This window comes from Nothoprocta perdicaria, unplaced genomic scaffold (assembly GCF_003342845.1).
Source record: "Nothoprocta perdicaria isolate Ctin4 unplaced genomic scaffold, notPer1 scaffold_157, whole genome shotgun sequence".
Lineage (NCBI taxonomy): Eukaryota > Metazoa > Chordata > Aves > Tinamiformes > Tinamidae > Nothoprocta > Nothoprocta perdicaria.
In genome coordinates this window covers 671,618-689,091 of record NW_020454727.1, presented here as the reverse complement: position 1 = coordinate 689,091, position 17,474 = coordinate 671,618, and the positions used below count along the sequence as shown (strand labels likewise).

At 52.1% G+C, this 17,474-nt stretch overlaps 1 protein-coding gene across 7 annotated transcripts in view; it reads right to left on the bottom strand.

Moving 5' to 3' along the window:
- The window catches only part of PTPRS (protein tyrosine phosphatase, receptor type S), a 75,871-nt gene that overhangs the window by 40,421 nt on the left and 17,976 nt on the right, over window positions 1-17,474 (bottom strand). For all 7 annotated transcript variants that reach the window (XM_026035256.1, XM_026035257.1, XM_026035258.1 and 4 more), the window contains exon 5: window positions 10,620-10,730. In XM_026035256.1, coding sequence (XP_025891041.1) covers window positions 10,620-10,730 — 111 coding nt within the window. The remainder of the gene's footprint in view (window positions 1-10,619; window positions 10,731-17,474) is intronic.

The following is a 17,474-nucleotide window of genomic DNA, read 5'->3' as shown; positions in this document are numbered from 1 at the left end:
AACAAAATAAATTAAAAAATCAAAAATCAAAAAAATCAAACTTTAAATAAATGTTTACTTCACAAACAATATATAGAATAGAGACATAAAAGCGATATTTCATAGCAACAGGGTTCCATTGATCAAGATTAGACCCATCACAGCACAGATAAATACACAAAAATTTATTAGCAATTTCTCATCTTTAGTGGCACGAGCTGGCATGGCGGGCGTCGAAAACCTCCTCCTCGGCCGCTGGGGCCCCCAGCTCCCCGCTCCGCGCCCCGGGGCGCCCGCTCCTCCCCTGCTCCATGGGCTCATCCTCCCTCCGCAYCTTCTCCCACGTGCACCAACCCGGCTGCAAGGGCTCCGAGGTGGGTGCCCCGGGGTGGTGCCAAGGAGAAGGCTTGGGCGCAGGTGGGCACTTCTCCAGGTTTGGCCTTGTTGGAAAGGTCCGGGTCTGGATTTGCCCCAGCGTCTCCAACAAGGAGAGAAGTAGCACCCTGCCCAGCGCTCGAGGGACCCCGCGACGGGGTGAGGAGGCAAAAACACAAGAAGGGGGGAGAGGGAGGCCCCGGAGCGGGACAACAATTTAGTGGCTGTGCRTGCGAGAACCGTCCAGGGGGATGTGGTCCCCCTGGAGCGAGAGAGAGTGTGGAAAAGATGAGAAACTCTAATGAAATTTTTGTGGTTTTCGGGTATAGAAACCCTAACGAAGCCTCTTTAAGATCTGACACGGTTCCATCGATAGATGCAGCTCTCAGAGTCACAAACATCATGCAAAAGAGGTAAAAAAAGAGAGAGAAAAGAGAGAAAGAGAAAGAGAGAGAAAGGAAAATGCAGAGAAATATTATTTATGGGCGGCTAGCAAATGCCCACGTGGAGACTGAATAGAAAGAGAGCGACAGAGAAAGAAGGGAAGACAAGGAGAGGAGGACGAGGAGGGGCAGGGGGAAAGAAGAGAGAGAAAGAGAGGGAGGGGAGGGGGAAACCCACTTTAATGCTGCATACTTTTTCTAGCTGATGTGACCCAATGTGGTGGCTCACATTGTCACATCTCAGCCCTGGCGGAATAATAAATAGAATAGAATTAATAAGAAAAACAAGGTAATGAAATTGACCGTCGAGAAAACAGTGACATGTTCTGTGCATCTCCTTAGCAGAGAGGTGGATGCAGCTCCCAGACCTTACACAGGAAGAACATGGACGCAGAGGGGAGGCCGCGGTTTCCTTGGCTCCATTTGCTGACCCAGCAGGGCTGGCCGAGGCGGGTGCTCTTCCCTGGGCGCTGAAGCAGGGGAAGGGAGGCGGGAGGGAAGGCAGGGGGCAGAGAGCTCTGCTCCCACCATGCAGGGAGCCGGGGACAAGGTCTCATGCCACGAGCACGGACTGGAGGCTGCGGATGCGGGGAAGAGGCAGGCAAGGCAGGGAGGAGCGAGGGAATCGCACAGGCTCAGGGAATCCATCCAGGCTCAGGGAATCCATCCAGGTTCGGGGAATCTATTCAAGCTCAGGGAATCCATGCAGGTTCAGGGAATCCATCCAGGCTCAGGGATGGCCATGCGGGAAGCCCTGGGGCCAGGTGAGCAAGGAGGCAGGAGCATCAGTAGCACTGGGGGCCTCACAAATCCCGAGGACAAATCCCACTGTCCTCCTCCCAGGAAGCTTCTCCCTGAACAGCCTTGCTAAGGGCAGTGACAAGGGGATCCATGCGAAACCCATGCGAGGAGACCAGAGCAGAGCCTGCGATCCTGCTTCCCTGGTCCTTCCTACGTCCCCTGGAGCTGATATCCTCTTTTATTCCTGGTATTTACATCCCATCCCACTCGCCTGGCTGCTCAAACTTTTGGATCCTTCAAGATGGGAAACCTGCTGCCAGGAGAGACGCAGGCTTTGCAGAATGAAAGTCAAATGGGGCCTCTGCCCTCTCCCAGAGGCTTCCAAAGCCTCCCTTGCACCGTGTGCCCTTCCTCTGGTGCCATCACGTCCTCTCCTACAGTTACCAGTGCTGAGACGTGAGGAAGACATCCAGGGTTGAGGAGCTCAGAGACGTAGGAAGGGAATTCCTGCATGCACCATGCACGGGAAGGGAGCGCGGAGGGCCAGGCTACAGACTCATCCCAACACCAAAGGCACGAGACAAATTTCTCCTTGGGGAATGGTGCACGGACGGCACCAGCAGCCCTGGCTCCAGAGCACACGTCCCTGCCGCCCGCTCCCTGCTCCGGGAGGCGCCGTGTTGCAGGAAATGGAGCCCCGGGAAGACCACGGCAGTCACAGTCTGAGACAGGATGGAGAGAAGTTGGAAAGAAACAAGTGGGGGGGTCACCATGCAGACAGATCCGGGGACGGGGGGGATGACTCTGCTGGTGTGAGAMCTTCCGGAGAGGGGAGGCAAGGTGGGAAGGGTGAGGAGAGATGGGGAGACGGGCGCCGGGCAAGAGCCGGCCAGCAAACAGCATCGACAGCACCAAACACCGGCGGGTGGGATGCAAACACCGAGTTGTCATGGGAACGGAACAAGACAAGTAATTCAAACCGAGGCTAATCGCAACGAAATAAAAGCAAACGGGGAAAAAAAAAGGAAAAAAGAAAAGGGAAAAGAAAAGGAAAAAAAAGAACAAAACCCAACCAAACTAGAATTCATTAACTGAAAAGCACTATTCGATGTAWGGTGGAGCGCTGAGAATCGGAGTCTGAAGGGAGCAGCCTGCTGCCCGTGGCAGCGATTCGGGGACGGGAAGGAGCCGCTCACAGAACACGGAGCCGGGGAGCAGGCGGCACATGCGGGTGCCAGCCCGGGAGAGCGCCTGGATGTGGCAACTTGGATTCGGGACAGTCATCACGTAACAGCGCAAGGGCGGCCGCATTTCGGCCGAGCATCCTGGTTTCAGAAAGGCTCCGGGCTCACACGTGCACACAGGGCAGAYAGCTGCACACCGGGCCGGGAGGCGACGGCACCTCCGACATTCAAAGCCGGAGCGCTYGGAGTGCCTGGCCAGGGCATCCCTGTTCTGGAAGCATCCTCGGAGGAAAGGCTTGAGGGTAGCAGGGATAGCACCTCCAGATCGCAGGGCCCCAGGGCTGCTCTTCACGCCCGTGCCGTGGCGCTTTCCCAAGCCGGAACGTGGRGAATGCCGCGGAGCCGGGCAGAGCGGAGCCGAACAGCTGCCGCCCTTGGCCTGGGCCTGCTCCACGGCCCGTCCTCCTCGCAGGGGCGCCTGCAGCGCCAGGTATTTGCTGGCTTCAGGGCAGCCTGCAGCACGGCCTGTTCTTACCGAGCGGCTCCTGCACTGCCCTTTACTATTTCACGCCGCTTTTACAACCCTGGGCGAGCTGCAGAGCAGGTTTGCAAGGGGAGACTCTGCCCGAGCAGAACTGAGAACAGAACTATCCTGAACRCCCACTCAGCCAACACCTCCATGGGCTTCTTTCTCACTTCTGCTGAGGAGAGCCTGGCCAGACAAAACCACCCAGCTCCTGCTGGTCCAGGAAGCCCCTTGCCTGAGTCTCCACGAGGGCTTTGACCGAATTTTTGAGACCCGCTGTCCGAGGGGAACCTCATGGTGTTCACGGGCCCACGCTCCCACCCCATACAAGCACACGCAGACACCCAAACAGCCAAAAAATGCCCAGGAGCTTTTCTCAAACGAGGATACCAAGAGAGCCACGTTTCGGAACAGTAGCTGGGTATTCACAATGGGAATCAGTTCGGTGCTGAGAGGCCATTTTGTCCCCAAATCGTCCCCAAATCAGGATGATTTAAGGGCAGTTCCTTGCAAATGTCTGCGGTGTTTTTTGCTGGAGAAACATTCTGCTCAGGCAAATCCCTGCCCCAAATCTGCCTGACATGACATTCATTAGGAACGGAGCAGCTCCGTAATTTTCCCTACCCTTGTAAAGCCAGTTGGTTTTGTTGCTGCTCCGGGACRCAGAGAGATTAACCTGCTTTGTGTTCTGCGAGTGGCATTTCCAGTGATTAAAGCTTCCCAAGGGGCCGGTGCCAATCAGCATCCCTAGGGCTCCCCACCACCACCGCTCCACGCCACCGAGAGCCAGGGCCACGCCGTGAGACACGTTTTGGAAAGGGACACATTTACAGACCTGGTCGGAAGAGACACTGGAAGATCCAGGGTTGACTTTTGCTACACTAGAATCCATCCTTAAAATGTGTTCCCAGGATGCTGCTAGTGAGAGAAATCTGAGGACCGACCAAGCAGTTTGCGCTGCGGAAACCCTCCGCTTCCATTTTTAGGCCCCTTCCAGATTAACTCAGGGAGAGAGACGTTGGAGAGGTGAGGTGGGGAAAGGAGCACGGATGAGACAGGAACCCGTCACTTCAAACCCCGATTCACGTTAAACCAACTAAAAGAGAAATACGCTTTACATCATAAAGAAGAAATTATTTGGAAAGGAACGAAAGAAAGGAAAGAAAAGAAAGTGAAGTGACTGGTTGAAAGCACCAAACAAAACCAAATGGTATTAAACATTTTGACACTCAGCAAGCTGCTGCTCCAAATGAGGTGAGAAGGCGGACATTATTGGCCATTTTGGTGAGACAGGAGTCATTCCGTCTTGCTCCAAAATGAGGAGGGGGTAGGAAAAAGGGTGCCAAAATAATGTGCAGCCTCTACGTTATTAGTGAAGCTTAGATTACACCTGTCCTCCCCTCCGAAAAGGTGGTCAGTCCCTGCCCCTGCGCCGTCCTCTGCCTTCTCCCACTCCCATTCCAATCGGCAGTTCGTTCCGCTGGGGCCAGGCGCTGCTCGGGTCTGGATTTCCGACCTCCGTCCCTCCAGAGGACGAGATACTTCCCTCCTCGGGCCCATCTCCCTCCTAATTTCCTCCGCAGTAAATGAAAATGCATAAGTAAACAGAGAGATAAATAAGGAATGAGACCAAGGCTTGGGTTTGCTCTGCAGGAAATCCATTTCCTTCCCAATCGTGACTTTGCCACTTAAATAAACCCATTAGCCGAGTGACAGCCTGGCTCAACATCTCTGGTCTTTGGTAATTTTTTTTTTTCCTGGTGCTTTTTGCAGGATTGTACATAAAATCATCTAAAGCCAATTGTTTTCCAAGCAGCTCTGTAACATTAAACACAGGCTTCGCTTTGTAATTTTGCTAGTTTAATTTGACAAGGTGTAATCTAATTTTTTCCCCTAAAACAAAGAGAACAGCGATGCAAAAGGTGTAAGAGACACAGGCAGGCAGAGATTTCGAGATCAGTACAGCACAGTGTTCCTGCAAAGTGCCCTCTACAGAGAGATATACATAGATATATATTTTGTATTTTGATTTTTTTTTGGGGGGGTGGCTTTTTGTACCCATTTCCTGATACCCTTGAGAAATCCTTCTGCAGAAACACAGCAAAATTGTCTGTTTGCTTTGTTTTTGAACTAGAATTTCAGAGCTGAGGACACCCCAAAGGGGACAGGGCACTTCCCCACCCCCGGCAGCGCTCACCTAATGCTCCAGTTGTCACCTCTTGTCACCGACCTCTCCTGTCCAGAACTCCAGGGCCCAGAAAATGGCATTTCAGGGGATGCTCTATGAGCTAGTGGTGGTTCTTCTCCTCCATTAAAGAATTTATGGAGACTATTCTGAATAGTTCCTATAGGGCTTTAAAATAGCTATTTTTTTTTCTTTTTGACCTTCTATTTGTTCAGTCTACAGAGCAACTGAAATAATCCCTTTTTAACTTCTGAAAGGCACTACAAGTGCTTGCAGCACCGTCCTGCTCGTCTGCGAAGGGACGGGCTGAGCAACCAGCAGCTCGGGGTTAACGGCCAGACTACACATAACCCAAACCTAACCCAGCAGAAGACTATGGGCTAAATTTTATTAAGCTAGTCACATTTTAATATATTTTGAAGCTGAGGTCTTGGACACACTACTTGGGCATTTTATTCRCCTTTTTTAACCTGCTTTTATGCCCCAAAGTGCAGGCAGCATTCAGCCCTTTTGGGCAAGGCTCAAAGCCTGTTAAAGGGGGCCAAGAAGATTCTCCTCCATCCTGGGAGAAGGTCCTGGAGCTCTGCCCAGGAGCCATGCACCAGCCGCTCGGGTCTAAGAGCTTCCCCTTGCCCTGCTCTGAGCAAACCAGTGCCAGGGACAAACCTCTTGATGCCCAACAGCAGGAAAGACATTTGGGCATTGGCAGGACTGCAAATGACCCTTCGCTGCAAYCACTGCTGGCCAGAAGGACGACTGTCCTTGGGTCCCTAGCGACATCCTAGGGGCATCCAGGGAGATTTCTGAGAAAAATCAGCATCCCCGTCTGCAGATGTGCTGCTTTGCCTGCTGGCACCGTGTCCTTCTTTTCACTCACTCCACACAAAACCTGGACAGGGGTTAATTGGAAGCTTCTGCAGGGCTCCAGGTGGTTGGCAGGACTCAGCTTGCCGGCTCCTCACCTGCTCTGCAGGTCTCCACAGAGAGGCTCCTGCCTTTTGGCCTTGGAAATTCCCTGCAACTYGCTTATCTTGGACCACGGCATGATCTGATCTGTGCTAATACGCAAAAGAAACACTTGGCCAATGATTTCAAGACCATGCCCAGAGCTCCTCTCAAACCAGAGGAGATTTTTTCAATGGGTACCAAATCTCTTATTTCCTCACCCAGTGTCATCTCRGCCTATGATGACTATATCCAATTTAGCTTTAGTTTATTGTTGCARATATGATTGTTATTTTTATTGGCTCTTAAAGAGGAATTTAATCTCCAGACCTTCTCAGATCACAAGAGATACGCGCAGCAGCCTGGATACGTTAGAAACATTTTATAAGAGGTAAAATAAACAAATCAAAAAAAAATAAATGGCATATAAATCCCTTTTTAATTGCACCTAAATCCTGAAATTGAAACTCCTATTCATGATGGAAAATCCTGTAATTAGTGGTGATTATCACCTTTAGTCCTAGGCAGGAGGGAGGTGGGATGGGAACACCTCATTGCAAACACTCTTCCTTCTCTCCTGCTCTTTTTAAGCAGAAAAAAAAGTCTTATTTTCCTTCTTTCTATCTAATTTTTCTTTCAACAGAGCCTTGGGGCGGGGGCTTTGGGCTACCGTTGACATCAGGCGAAAGGTGGAAGAGCCAAAGCCCCCTCAGCAAGACCCTGGCAGCAGCGCAGCATTCTGGAGTGGTCCCTTGTGCCTACGGGGAGAGGGGGAGAGATTTGAAGGAGGAGGGGGGGATACCAGCACTGAGGGTCCAAGCACTGAAATCTCAGCATTTTAAGAAAAAGAGAAAGACAGACAGAGAGAAAGAGAGAGCGAGAGAGAGAAAGAGACAGATACTGTGTCAATACTGCACTGGATTTCTCAACCATCACACAGCTTTAATACCTGTTCGCTAGGAAAGCCACTCCTTTGGTGGAGCAGGGAGCAGTGGGGCCGCAGGGCAGGGAATTCACGCCGGGAAAGGGCGGAAGCGCCGAGCACCCAGGGCACGGCCAAGGCCCGGCCCAAATCCCGCCTGCTGCCAAGCAAGGGGATGTAAGGGAAGCTGCACAGGGATGCACGGGATGGAGGGGAGGGAAAAGGGGCGTTTTCAGCTCCAAGGGGACTTGCGGGTGGCGCGAGGCCCGTGCGGGCTCCAACTTGGCGCTGACAGGGGAAGGACGGTGGCGGTCGGGGCAGGACACGGCGGGAAGCTCCCGTGCCGAGGAGGGCAGATCCGCTCCCAGCGGCGGGAGATGCCGGGAAGCCACTGGGAGCCGGGATTAGGGATTCCAGGGCGGATTTGCGGGCTTGACAGCGGCTGCAAGGGACGGGGYGGGAAGGACGGGAGGGGGGCTGCTCCGCTCCCGCGTCCCGGCTCTCGGAGCATCTTTTCCGCTCGCCGGCTCCCTCCCGCCGCCCTCCCCAGCACAAAGGCTCGTCCCAAAGAGCAGGGCTTCCCGGGACAGGCGTTAGAGCTGTGTGACTCCTCTCCTCCTGGGGGGCTCAGTTACCACCGGGGGGGCAGGAACACTGGCTTCTCACAATGCGGTTGGGGGGAGACTACAGCACAGCATAACCAAAGGAGAAAACCAAGAGAAAGCAAAAAACCCAACGGAACCAACAAATCGGAAACAAAAAAAAAAAAAATTGAACTCAAAAAAGAAGAGGAAAATCCACTTCAAAATCAACCAGAATCGTCAAAGAAATCCAAAAGTAGACATATTTAGATATCGAAAAAGAAAAAATAAAGTCATAAGTAATTTAAAAAACCAGCATGCAAAGAAGATTGTTACATTCTCCTATCATGCATCAGGCCCAATGTCCAAACGGCAAGGTAACCATGACGACAAAAAAGTGCAAGAACTCAGCAACATTACCAAAGGATGCATAGAGAGGCCCACAATGCAACTCAACTCATCTCGGCGAGACCCGGGAACGGGCGGGTCTCGCTCATCTTAAAGATTTCTTGCTTTTTCTCGTTTTCTTTTTTTTTTTTTAATATATAATTTTTAAAATTTTTTTTCTCTTAAGAATGTAAAAATGTGGGTAAAGAAAGTAAAAAAGAAAAAAACCACACCAACCTTCTCGTAGCTCTGAGGGATGTTAAGGGGGTTTGATGCGGAACACAATGACATGAGGAGAAGAGAAAAATAGGGGAAACACAGAGAGAGTAAAAAAAGGCCTTCTCAAGGCTGTCAGCTGCAAATTGATTGCTTTTTCTTTTTTTCTCTTAACCAAAATAAAAAGAAAGGAATAAAAAGAAAAGAAGATAGTAACGACCCTTGTTTTTTTTTTTTTTTTTTAAATGTCTTCCTAACGTTCCCCCTCCCGTCCAGCTGGGTACCTTTGGTTTAAGGGCAACCAGAGGACTGTGAGCAGCCCGAATGGAGAATCAGCACCCGTGAGAGGTGCCAACCCTGCCGAGGAAGTGCCCCGTGGGCTGCTCTTTGGAGAAGGGGGAGCCGAAACCGGGTTGGGAAAAGCTGGGGCCGAGGAGCCCCCGAAGCGGCCGCCCGCTCCCCCGGCCCGGGCTCCCCCAGCCCCGCGCCCGGCCCTGCTTGCGCTACCTCCGCAGCGGCACCGAATAAGGAAAAAGAAATCATTGGAAGAGGAAAAGAAAAGGAAAAAAAAAAAAACAAATCAAATCACAAAAACAAAAAACCAAAACGAAAAAGCAAACCATTTTTTTTTTTTCCTTTGCAAGGTTAAAACTTACAACTCCTATCCCAGGTGCTCTATAGAGACAAGCATGTTATGGGAGAAACAAGTCAATTGGAAACACAAGAGTGTTCGAGACTCTTCAGAAACAAAACGGGAAAAAAAGAAAAGAAAAAAAAAAAGGAAAAGAAACGGGAAGAAAAAATGTGCATGAACTTCCCCGCCCCCCCCCCCCCCCCCGCCCCAAGCAAACCCATTCCCGAACTTTGTTACCTTTTCACGATATCAACACACAAAGAAAACAAGGAATTAAACAGCATGAAAACACCCAAGGCTCAGGCCGAGCTGGCTCRCGCGGCGGTTTTTCTGCCTGCTCTCGCCCCCCGCTCGGGGCTGGTTATGGGGCAAGCTGGGCTAGGAGCTGGGCTGGCCCCCTGGGAGCCAAGCGAGCCCAGGCGTGCAGGCGAGTGACCCCACGGCCGCAGATTTGTCCCCTGCATCGTTTCCCAGTGGCCAGAAAAGAGGAGGAATAACAGTATAATGAAAAATCCCCATTTTTCTCTCTCTTTTTTTTTCAAAAAAAAAAAAAAAAAAAAAAGATCCCAAACATTCCAGCTAAGTTGTCTGCCAAGGATTCAGCCCTGAATTAGTGGCGTCACATCCAGATTCGCATTCCCCAAAGGAAAATTTCGAGGCCTGGGCAAGAGGGCAATTTTCAAACGCAATTTTCCAGCTGGCCACAAAAGGCTATTTAAAAATTTAGCTTGGAGACGTTCAATTATTAAAAGCCTTCTCTCCATGTGCATGTGATTTAGYGAGCGTGAGACACGAGCGAGAGAGAAAGAGAGAGAGAAAGGAGTGCACACAGGAGCATGGCTCTGCACCCGGCTGCAGAATTCACGTGAGTGTAGGTGGGAGGCGCTTCCTCTGCCGATGGGATGGAAATGGGAATTAGTTTGCTGGGATGCAAGGTTTCTTTTTCCTCCTAATAGTATTTTTTTTTTTAGTGAGGAAGGCCAGCCCTGCTCTCTCGCTAGCAAAAGGGTGTGTTTTGGGGTTTTTTTTTTGTTTTTGCTGTGGAAAGATATTAAATCAAAGCTATGCACAAAATATAACAGGTCAGAGAGGGACGAATGGGGTAAGAGGGAAGGCAGCTGCCACGCCGGGCACTGGAACATCGAGGGGTCCCGTGGCAGCAGCCAGGCCCCCTGTCACTTGTTCCCCACAGCACCCGGGCACGGGGCACGTCCCGGCCATGGAGCCGGAGCTGGCCACCTTCACGGCCAGCACTCGCGCCGGCGGCACCGGGGACAAGAACCCGCTGGCGCAGGGCAAGCCGGGGAGATCCACGGGAGAAGCTCCCCGGTCCCCACATGGGGAGTGCGCTCGGGACAGGGCGCGGAGGATCCGTCCTGCTGCCCTGGCGCCGCAGCTCCGGGCGAGCCGGAGGGGGGTCCCTGCGCGCCGGGCCGGGGCCGCGAGGACACGGGCGCCCCGCGGGGGACGTGGCACTTGTCGGGGCCGACGCGCTCCCTACCTCTCACGTAAAGGTTAGCGGGGGAGGAGTAGCGCACGCCCGCGCTGTTGCTGGCCACGCACTCGTACTTCCCCTGGTCCGTCTCCTCGCTGCTCTCGATCTGCAGCCCACCTGGCGGAAAGAGGAACATCGCGGCAAGGCCATGAGCATCGGCGCTTCGCTTGCTTTCCGAGCGAGAAAGAGTATCCATTTCTTGCCTTCCCTTCCCCTTGGGCTGCTATGGATTGGATTGCTGTCTGGGAGTGCCGGGCTGGACACATATCCCGGTAGGAAGAAGAGATTCGTACCCTTCTCCGAACTCCCTGACTCTGCACGTTGGGATGGTCATTGGTCAAGACTCTCCAGTACCCCGAGCGCTGCCGGCTCTGCCCGTGCCCCTCAGCCCGTTAGTGCCATGGACAGTGCCGRGGGAAACTCCCTAAAGGCTTTCTTGGAATTACCAGAGTGTACAGGTGYTGTATGCTGACCTGGCCAAAAAGATTAAGGATTAAACCCACAAATTCTTCTGGTCTGCAAGATAGAGCGGAGCCCCCACCAAGCGCTCGCGCTAGCAGCATGCACAGGTCTGCAGCACGTAACTGCATGGGGGAAAACTGGCTCTTTTACCTCAGAAGGCTCCATCCCTGTAAAACCTCAGCTAAAATACATACTACATAAATAATTCAACAGGCTAGCAAATGTTTTATGTATTATAAGTACATGATTATACTACAGATATGGATGGAGCTCACATGTGCTACGACTATTAACTCCCAGCCCTGGAAGAAACTAGGCAAAACAGAAAAACCAAACAATTCCAGCTTAGTGTCACATTATTGATTAAATCTCCAGTGAGAGAAGTGTAAATGATACGGTTGTTGTAGATACAGCTTCTTTGGGAAGGAAAGCCAATGTGCCCACGTTCCTCAGCATGGGCAAGGCTCAGGGAGGGAGTATTTATGGGAGGGAAGGGGCTGATTCCCACCGGCTCYTCCATGTCCAGCAGCTCCCGTGGGCAGAGTGGAGGGAAAGCAAAAAACACCCCCCTGCCCCAAACCCAACCGAATTCACCCAAAGACTCCACGGGGATTTCAATACAACAGGAAGAATCTGAACTCAAGGGACCTAAGCTTCACATGGAGCCTCCGCAGCTGAGCAGACTTCAGCCAGGACTAATGCTCGAGCCTGCTGTCATCTGACAGCCCCGCTTTGGTGGAGAGCTGTGCCAGGCAGCTTTGCCTAGAAGTTTTATTTTTTAACTTGGACAGTTGTACAGGTTGGTCCCACCAGCTCCAAGCAGAGGCTTCATGCAGCTCCTGAGGGCAGCTGTTTTCACAGAATCACACAGCATCACAGAATGGTTGAGGTTGGAAGGGCCCTCCAGAGCTCATCTAGTCCACCCTTCCTGCTCGAGCAGGGACACCCAGAGCACGTCCCGTTTGYGAGACGAAGCCGCGCTGCAGAGCGGAGCAGACGCCGCCTGCGCGGGCAGCCGAGCCAGCCCTGCCTGCACGGTGCAACCACGGGCTCGCTCCTTTGCGGCTCTGCTGCTGAATGCAGTGCTGGAAATCACTCTGCAGGGAGGTCGGCAAGCTCTGAGCGCTGTTTCTGAGCCAGCACAGAGGATGGGTCACTAAAACCCCTCACCTACAGCTCCTCCTATTGCCTTCCCCAGCAGGGAAGGGCCAATGCAGGCTGTTTGGAGGGACAGGCACCCAATTCCTGCTGACTTTCCATGACAGCGTGAGCACCAATRTCCTCTTAGTTCCATTAAAGGGAAGTGCAGAAGCTACTTACCAGATACCTTTCTTAGAAAAACCTAAGGATAAAAGGGTGGAGAAGAAGGAGAAAGAAGGCTCTGGAGCCAAACAAATGCATAACCTGAGATGGCAACTGCTGAAGGTCTGACTGAGCAAAGCACTGGAAACCTTTCCCCACCATCCATGGCTTGGGAGCACCCTGCACCAGTCAAGAGGAGGCCCTGGATATTTAGCAATGCCCAAGATAACCTTCCCAGTCTTGGAAAGATTATTTCTTAAAATTCTGCCATAAATCTGAAGCAGCAGAGTCTGAGATGTCATTAGAATAACCAGATCCGTGTTATCAAGTGCACCCAGCAAACAAAAACAGACAYTATAACTGCATATATGTTAAAAAAAAGGACAAGTATAATCAAGAAATAAATAACCAGAGRTGAAGCAGGACACAAAAACATAGCAACAACAGCAAGAATTTGGATTGCACACAGGTCAATGAAACAGAAACTGAGTGGAGAGAGGTGTTTGGAGAGTGGGTGAGTGGGCGAGCTGGGGGTGTCTTACCTCGGATCGGAGTACCTTCTGCAAAGGAAACAAAGAACAGACGTGAAAAGACTGTAAACCCCCAAACATCTGGACTGCCCGTGGGGAAAAGGACCTGAGCCAAGGAAGACAGTTCCCCAAAGGACACTTCCTGCACTATCTCCTCTTACATTGCAGGGACAGACTGAGGACGGTGTGGGTTACTCCAAGCTGGTTGCTCTTTTTCAAGCAGTTCAGCTGGGTGGGCACTTTGCAGAATCACCATCGCACTTGGCTTGAAAACTCTTGAGACTGGCTCCATTTTACACTTAAGTCTCCAAGCTCACAACTAACATGAATATTTGCTTCTTGCACAACATGTGATAAACCTGCAMTTGCCTTTGTCGCCCCTGGGGAATAGGGTTGGAATTATTTCCCAGTCCAGGAAGGTGTCCTCCAACACATGAAGAGCTGCAGATTCTGATCCAAGCTCTGCCAGAGACTTCCCAGCTCCAGATTTAAGCCATTAACACTGATGTGTGTGGAATTTAAAGCTTGCCCTTATTGGGACTCCAGTTATYCTGTGGTAGCTCCACACAGCCTGATGTTGTGCTCAAAAGAAGGTCAAACTACTGCTCAAGGGATACAGGCAAGGAGGGGACCTCACACATGGGCATCAGGAGCTTCTCTAGTGCCAGTGCAGAACATGATGCATGGCGGGGAAAACAGCCCTGTCTGTCCTCTGCACCTCTCAGCTTCTTTTAATTTAACCCCCCTCCTGTCTCTAATTGTCTCTAATTGTCTCTAATGCCTGACACGAGTGCTCTGCCCAGGCAGGTCTCAAGTACCAAAGGACATGGATAAAAAGTGTCCCCCCTTTGACCTCCTGAGGCTACAACCATCTTCCTTTGAAAACACGGCAGGTCCTTTTGCTCCCATTGGCATCCAGATTTGCACACAGCTTGTTAAAGGAGGGGTTTTTAAATTTTGTGGGTGGGTTTTTTTACCCCAATCCTGAGAACAGGGCAGACTCCGCACGCACTCCAAACTTTGCTGCTTGCAAGGGGGAGCTGCAAGTGCTTCTCTGTGCCCGCTGTCCTGCTGCAGCATCCTCAGGCGGGCAGGCACAGCATGTTGCAGATATCAGTGCTACTGATATCATTACTGGACCRCAGCAGTATCATTACCCCCACTTTGCAGACGGGGAAACAGCTAGAGAAGAAGCAACTTGCTCGAGGTCTCAAAGGAAGGTCTGCGGCAGAGGCAGGAACAGGGTGAAGCCCCCACGTGCTGATCTCCTGCCCAATCCACAGGACCTTCCCTTCCCTCCTCATCCTCCGCTCACCCTCCTCGTGCTGCGGTTCAATGCTCCATTTTCAGGATAGAAGGTAAAAATTCATAGATACTGGTCATGGTTCGCCTTTAATTTTTGAAGGAGACGCAGGAAGAGAGGTGTTAGGTGTTAGGATATTAGAGTCTAGTTATACTCGACTTCTAGTTAAGAGGTTAGGTTATCGGCTAGAGGAAGTTAGCAACTAGTTAGGGTTAGGAACTAGCTACGGTTAATAAAGCAGGCTGGTTAGCTATCGGGAGAGAGGCCGGGGCGCGCGGAGAGGAGCCGGTGGGAGCGTGTGCTCGGCGCGTCTCCACGCGGGAGACTGCGGGAAGGCTTTAAGAAGCGAGAGGAAGACAAAGCAGCAGAGGGGGAGAGATCAGTTCGGTGGAAATAATGACAGCCTCCGATACATCCTTCTGTCTCCAAACCGGAGYGAAAATCTGCCATCTGTGGCACAAATCTGGAGCAAGGCTGATGGGAAAAGGGTAGCGGAGGGGAAGAGAGCCCGACGGCACCCGCTGCTCGGGAGCTGCCTCGGCCTGGCCGTCCCGGGAGGGCTTGTTCCGACAGGCCGGAGAGGCACCCGCGGCGCCAGGGCTCCGTACCGGGGACACGGGACAGCAGCCACGGTCCTTGAGGGTCACGCGCTCCCTGGTCGCTCCGAAGGGCAGCGCTGGCCCTGGGAACGGGCTGGGAGCAGCTCTRGGAGCGAGGGGAGCCCGGCGGTGCCACCAGTGCCACGGGTTCCAGCGCCGGCACGTGGGACACAGAGGCAAGGAGCCAAAGGCTCCCATCACAGGGAGGGAGGGGACAGAATTTGAATCAAAATCAGGCCAAGTAACTTGAAAGGCAAGAAAAAAATCAATTTGAGAAGGGGCAGGGACACAGATGGTAGATTTTCACTATTGGAGTTTCACATCTAACCACTTCATGTTCCATTTCGGGGCAGTGGGATGGTGCTGCAAGAGGATCTGAAACAAATTCATCTGTTTTCAAGTGCCCTGACAGGTCCCCTAAGGCTTCCTAAGGACTGTTGGGGAGGCTGCGTCCTTCACTAGCTGCCTTGCCTGGTGACACAGGGCAAAGACACGCGGTCAGCACTGCCCTGTGCACAGGCACATAACCAGCTCTGCAGGAAAATCAGAGAGGCAGCGGCTCAACCTCCACGTTGAAATTCCAAACGAAAACCTAGGGATAAGAAGCCACATGCAAACTATTCATATTGCCAYCCAGGAAGAGGAAATCTCCCTCTTTAGGGAAAACATGGAGGCTACATGAGCCCTGATGGCCAGTTCAGCAGCAGTGAGGAGGGCAGCTGATCCCAGCGACTGCCCCTGCACCCAGAACGGTGCCAGGCTGAAGCCATGAGCAGGAGCCCCCTCTGCCCCCGAGGACGGGATCTGCTCTTCCTCCTTGGACTCTCCACACGCAACAGGAGAGCAGGCAAGGCCCATGGCCATGGCACAAAACATGTGCCCACCTTCTGGCAGGCTGCGTGCGGGCACACGTGTGCGCGGCTCCGCTCCGAGGGCTGCAGAGCCAAACAAGGGAGGGCCAAGGACTTTCCGTCRCTCCAGAGCACGGCATCCTGCGGGCAGCTGCGACTGCAGCATCGCTAAGGGGAAAAAGGGGCATTTGGCGTAAGGAGGAACCGTGCCGTGAGCTCTGTGGACAGGCCCTGGTTTCCCAAGGGGCCGAGATGATGCAGGAGGGGGGAACGTCTCACATCTCCTTTTCACAGCCCTTTGCAGCAGCCCTGGGATCTACAGATGCGGTTTGAAGGCGCTGCCCCTGCTCCACTCCCCTGCAAAATGCCGAGAACTCGGCTAGATGTGAAACTCCAAGAGCTCCTGCAGGTGTGAACACAAGGCTCACGGTTCCGGGGTAGAAGCTGTTGTGTAATTGGGGAATTCCAGGACAACTGTGGCTAAGTTACACAAAAAAAAATCTATGCAATGTTAGGAGGTTAATATTGAGCKGTTATCTCTTCATATAGATATATTAATTAGGATGGTTATTACTTTTGTAGCCTGCAATACCCCTGCGGAAGTTCATCACGAGGGCAGAAAATCCTTATTGAAAGAGTTAGTAGAAGTGCAGAGCATGCCTCTCAGAAAGCTGTTACGGAGGAATTAGTTTAAGGGGCAAGGGATACAAATCTGGACGTTAGCAGGTTTGGGGGGGTTGTTTTTGTTCGGTTTGGTGTTTTAAAGTGAACAAACTTACCAAAGGTCTCTGAGTGTAAAAAATTGTGAAAAAAAAGAAAAGAAGAAGGAATTAACGTTGTTATAAGCAGTTATTTAGAAAGCAGAAGACGACACACAAGACACACAAGGTTTGGAGGTTTCTGTTCCGCAGGTCGCTGGCTGCACACAGCCTGTCCCTGTCCCCCCTAGGGGACACGGCAGAGCCAAGGACACTGGCCCTGCTGGAAACATCCCGGACGGAGCAAAGCAGGAACGGCCACTTCCACCGTGAGCCCAGGAGCCACTCTCTGAGCCCAGGTGTGCAGAGGTGTCTGCACAAGGCGGGAGCCCAGAACAGATGTTCTCCCTGTCCCCTTTGATTCACAACTCGGCTTTTCACTCTGTCAGAGCCCTTGAGCCCTCCAGCCACTCGAAAAATGCATTTGAGGATGGAGAGGAGGAGGAGGGAGAGGAGAGGAAAYGCTGGACAGAGAAATGTCTCTATGGCTCATGCCACATCGCTTCGTGGTGTGGCACAACTGTCCTCCATCCAACACCCTCCTGAGTGCTAGTGCTGCCCTTCTGCCAGCAAGGTTTGCTTTCTGTAAAGACAAATGCATTAATTTGAGTTCTGGCACCAGCAGCACCCTCACCACCAGCATCCCACGTGTTTCACTCCAGTTAAACTGCCCTGAATCTGCCCTGCCTTGCTCTTAAACCAGCTCCTTCCCACTGAGCTACTTCCCACTACCAGGKCAGAGGGGACTTCTCTTCTCTTGGGTCACTGGGAACATGAAATTTCTGAAAGGCCACAAAAAGAGACCCAACCAGGAAGGGAACTCAGAGTCCTCCAGCGTGACCAGGAATCTGCGCTCCCTTTACCAGCCAGGCCAAAAGCACCAGGTTTGTGTCCTAAAAGGACAACAGGGATGCATCAGGTTTTCCCCAGTTTGCTCATTCAAAGCAGCTGTAAATGAGATTAATTCTTGGCAGGTATCTCCTGATTTATCAGAAGGGCCAAGCGCCTTTACCCTAAGGCTAACCAATTCATTGGAATAAAAATGCAGCACTCAAG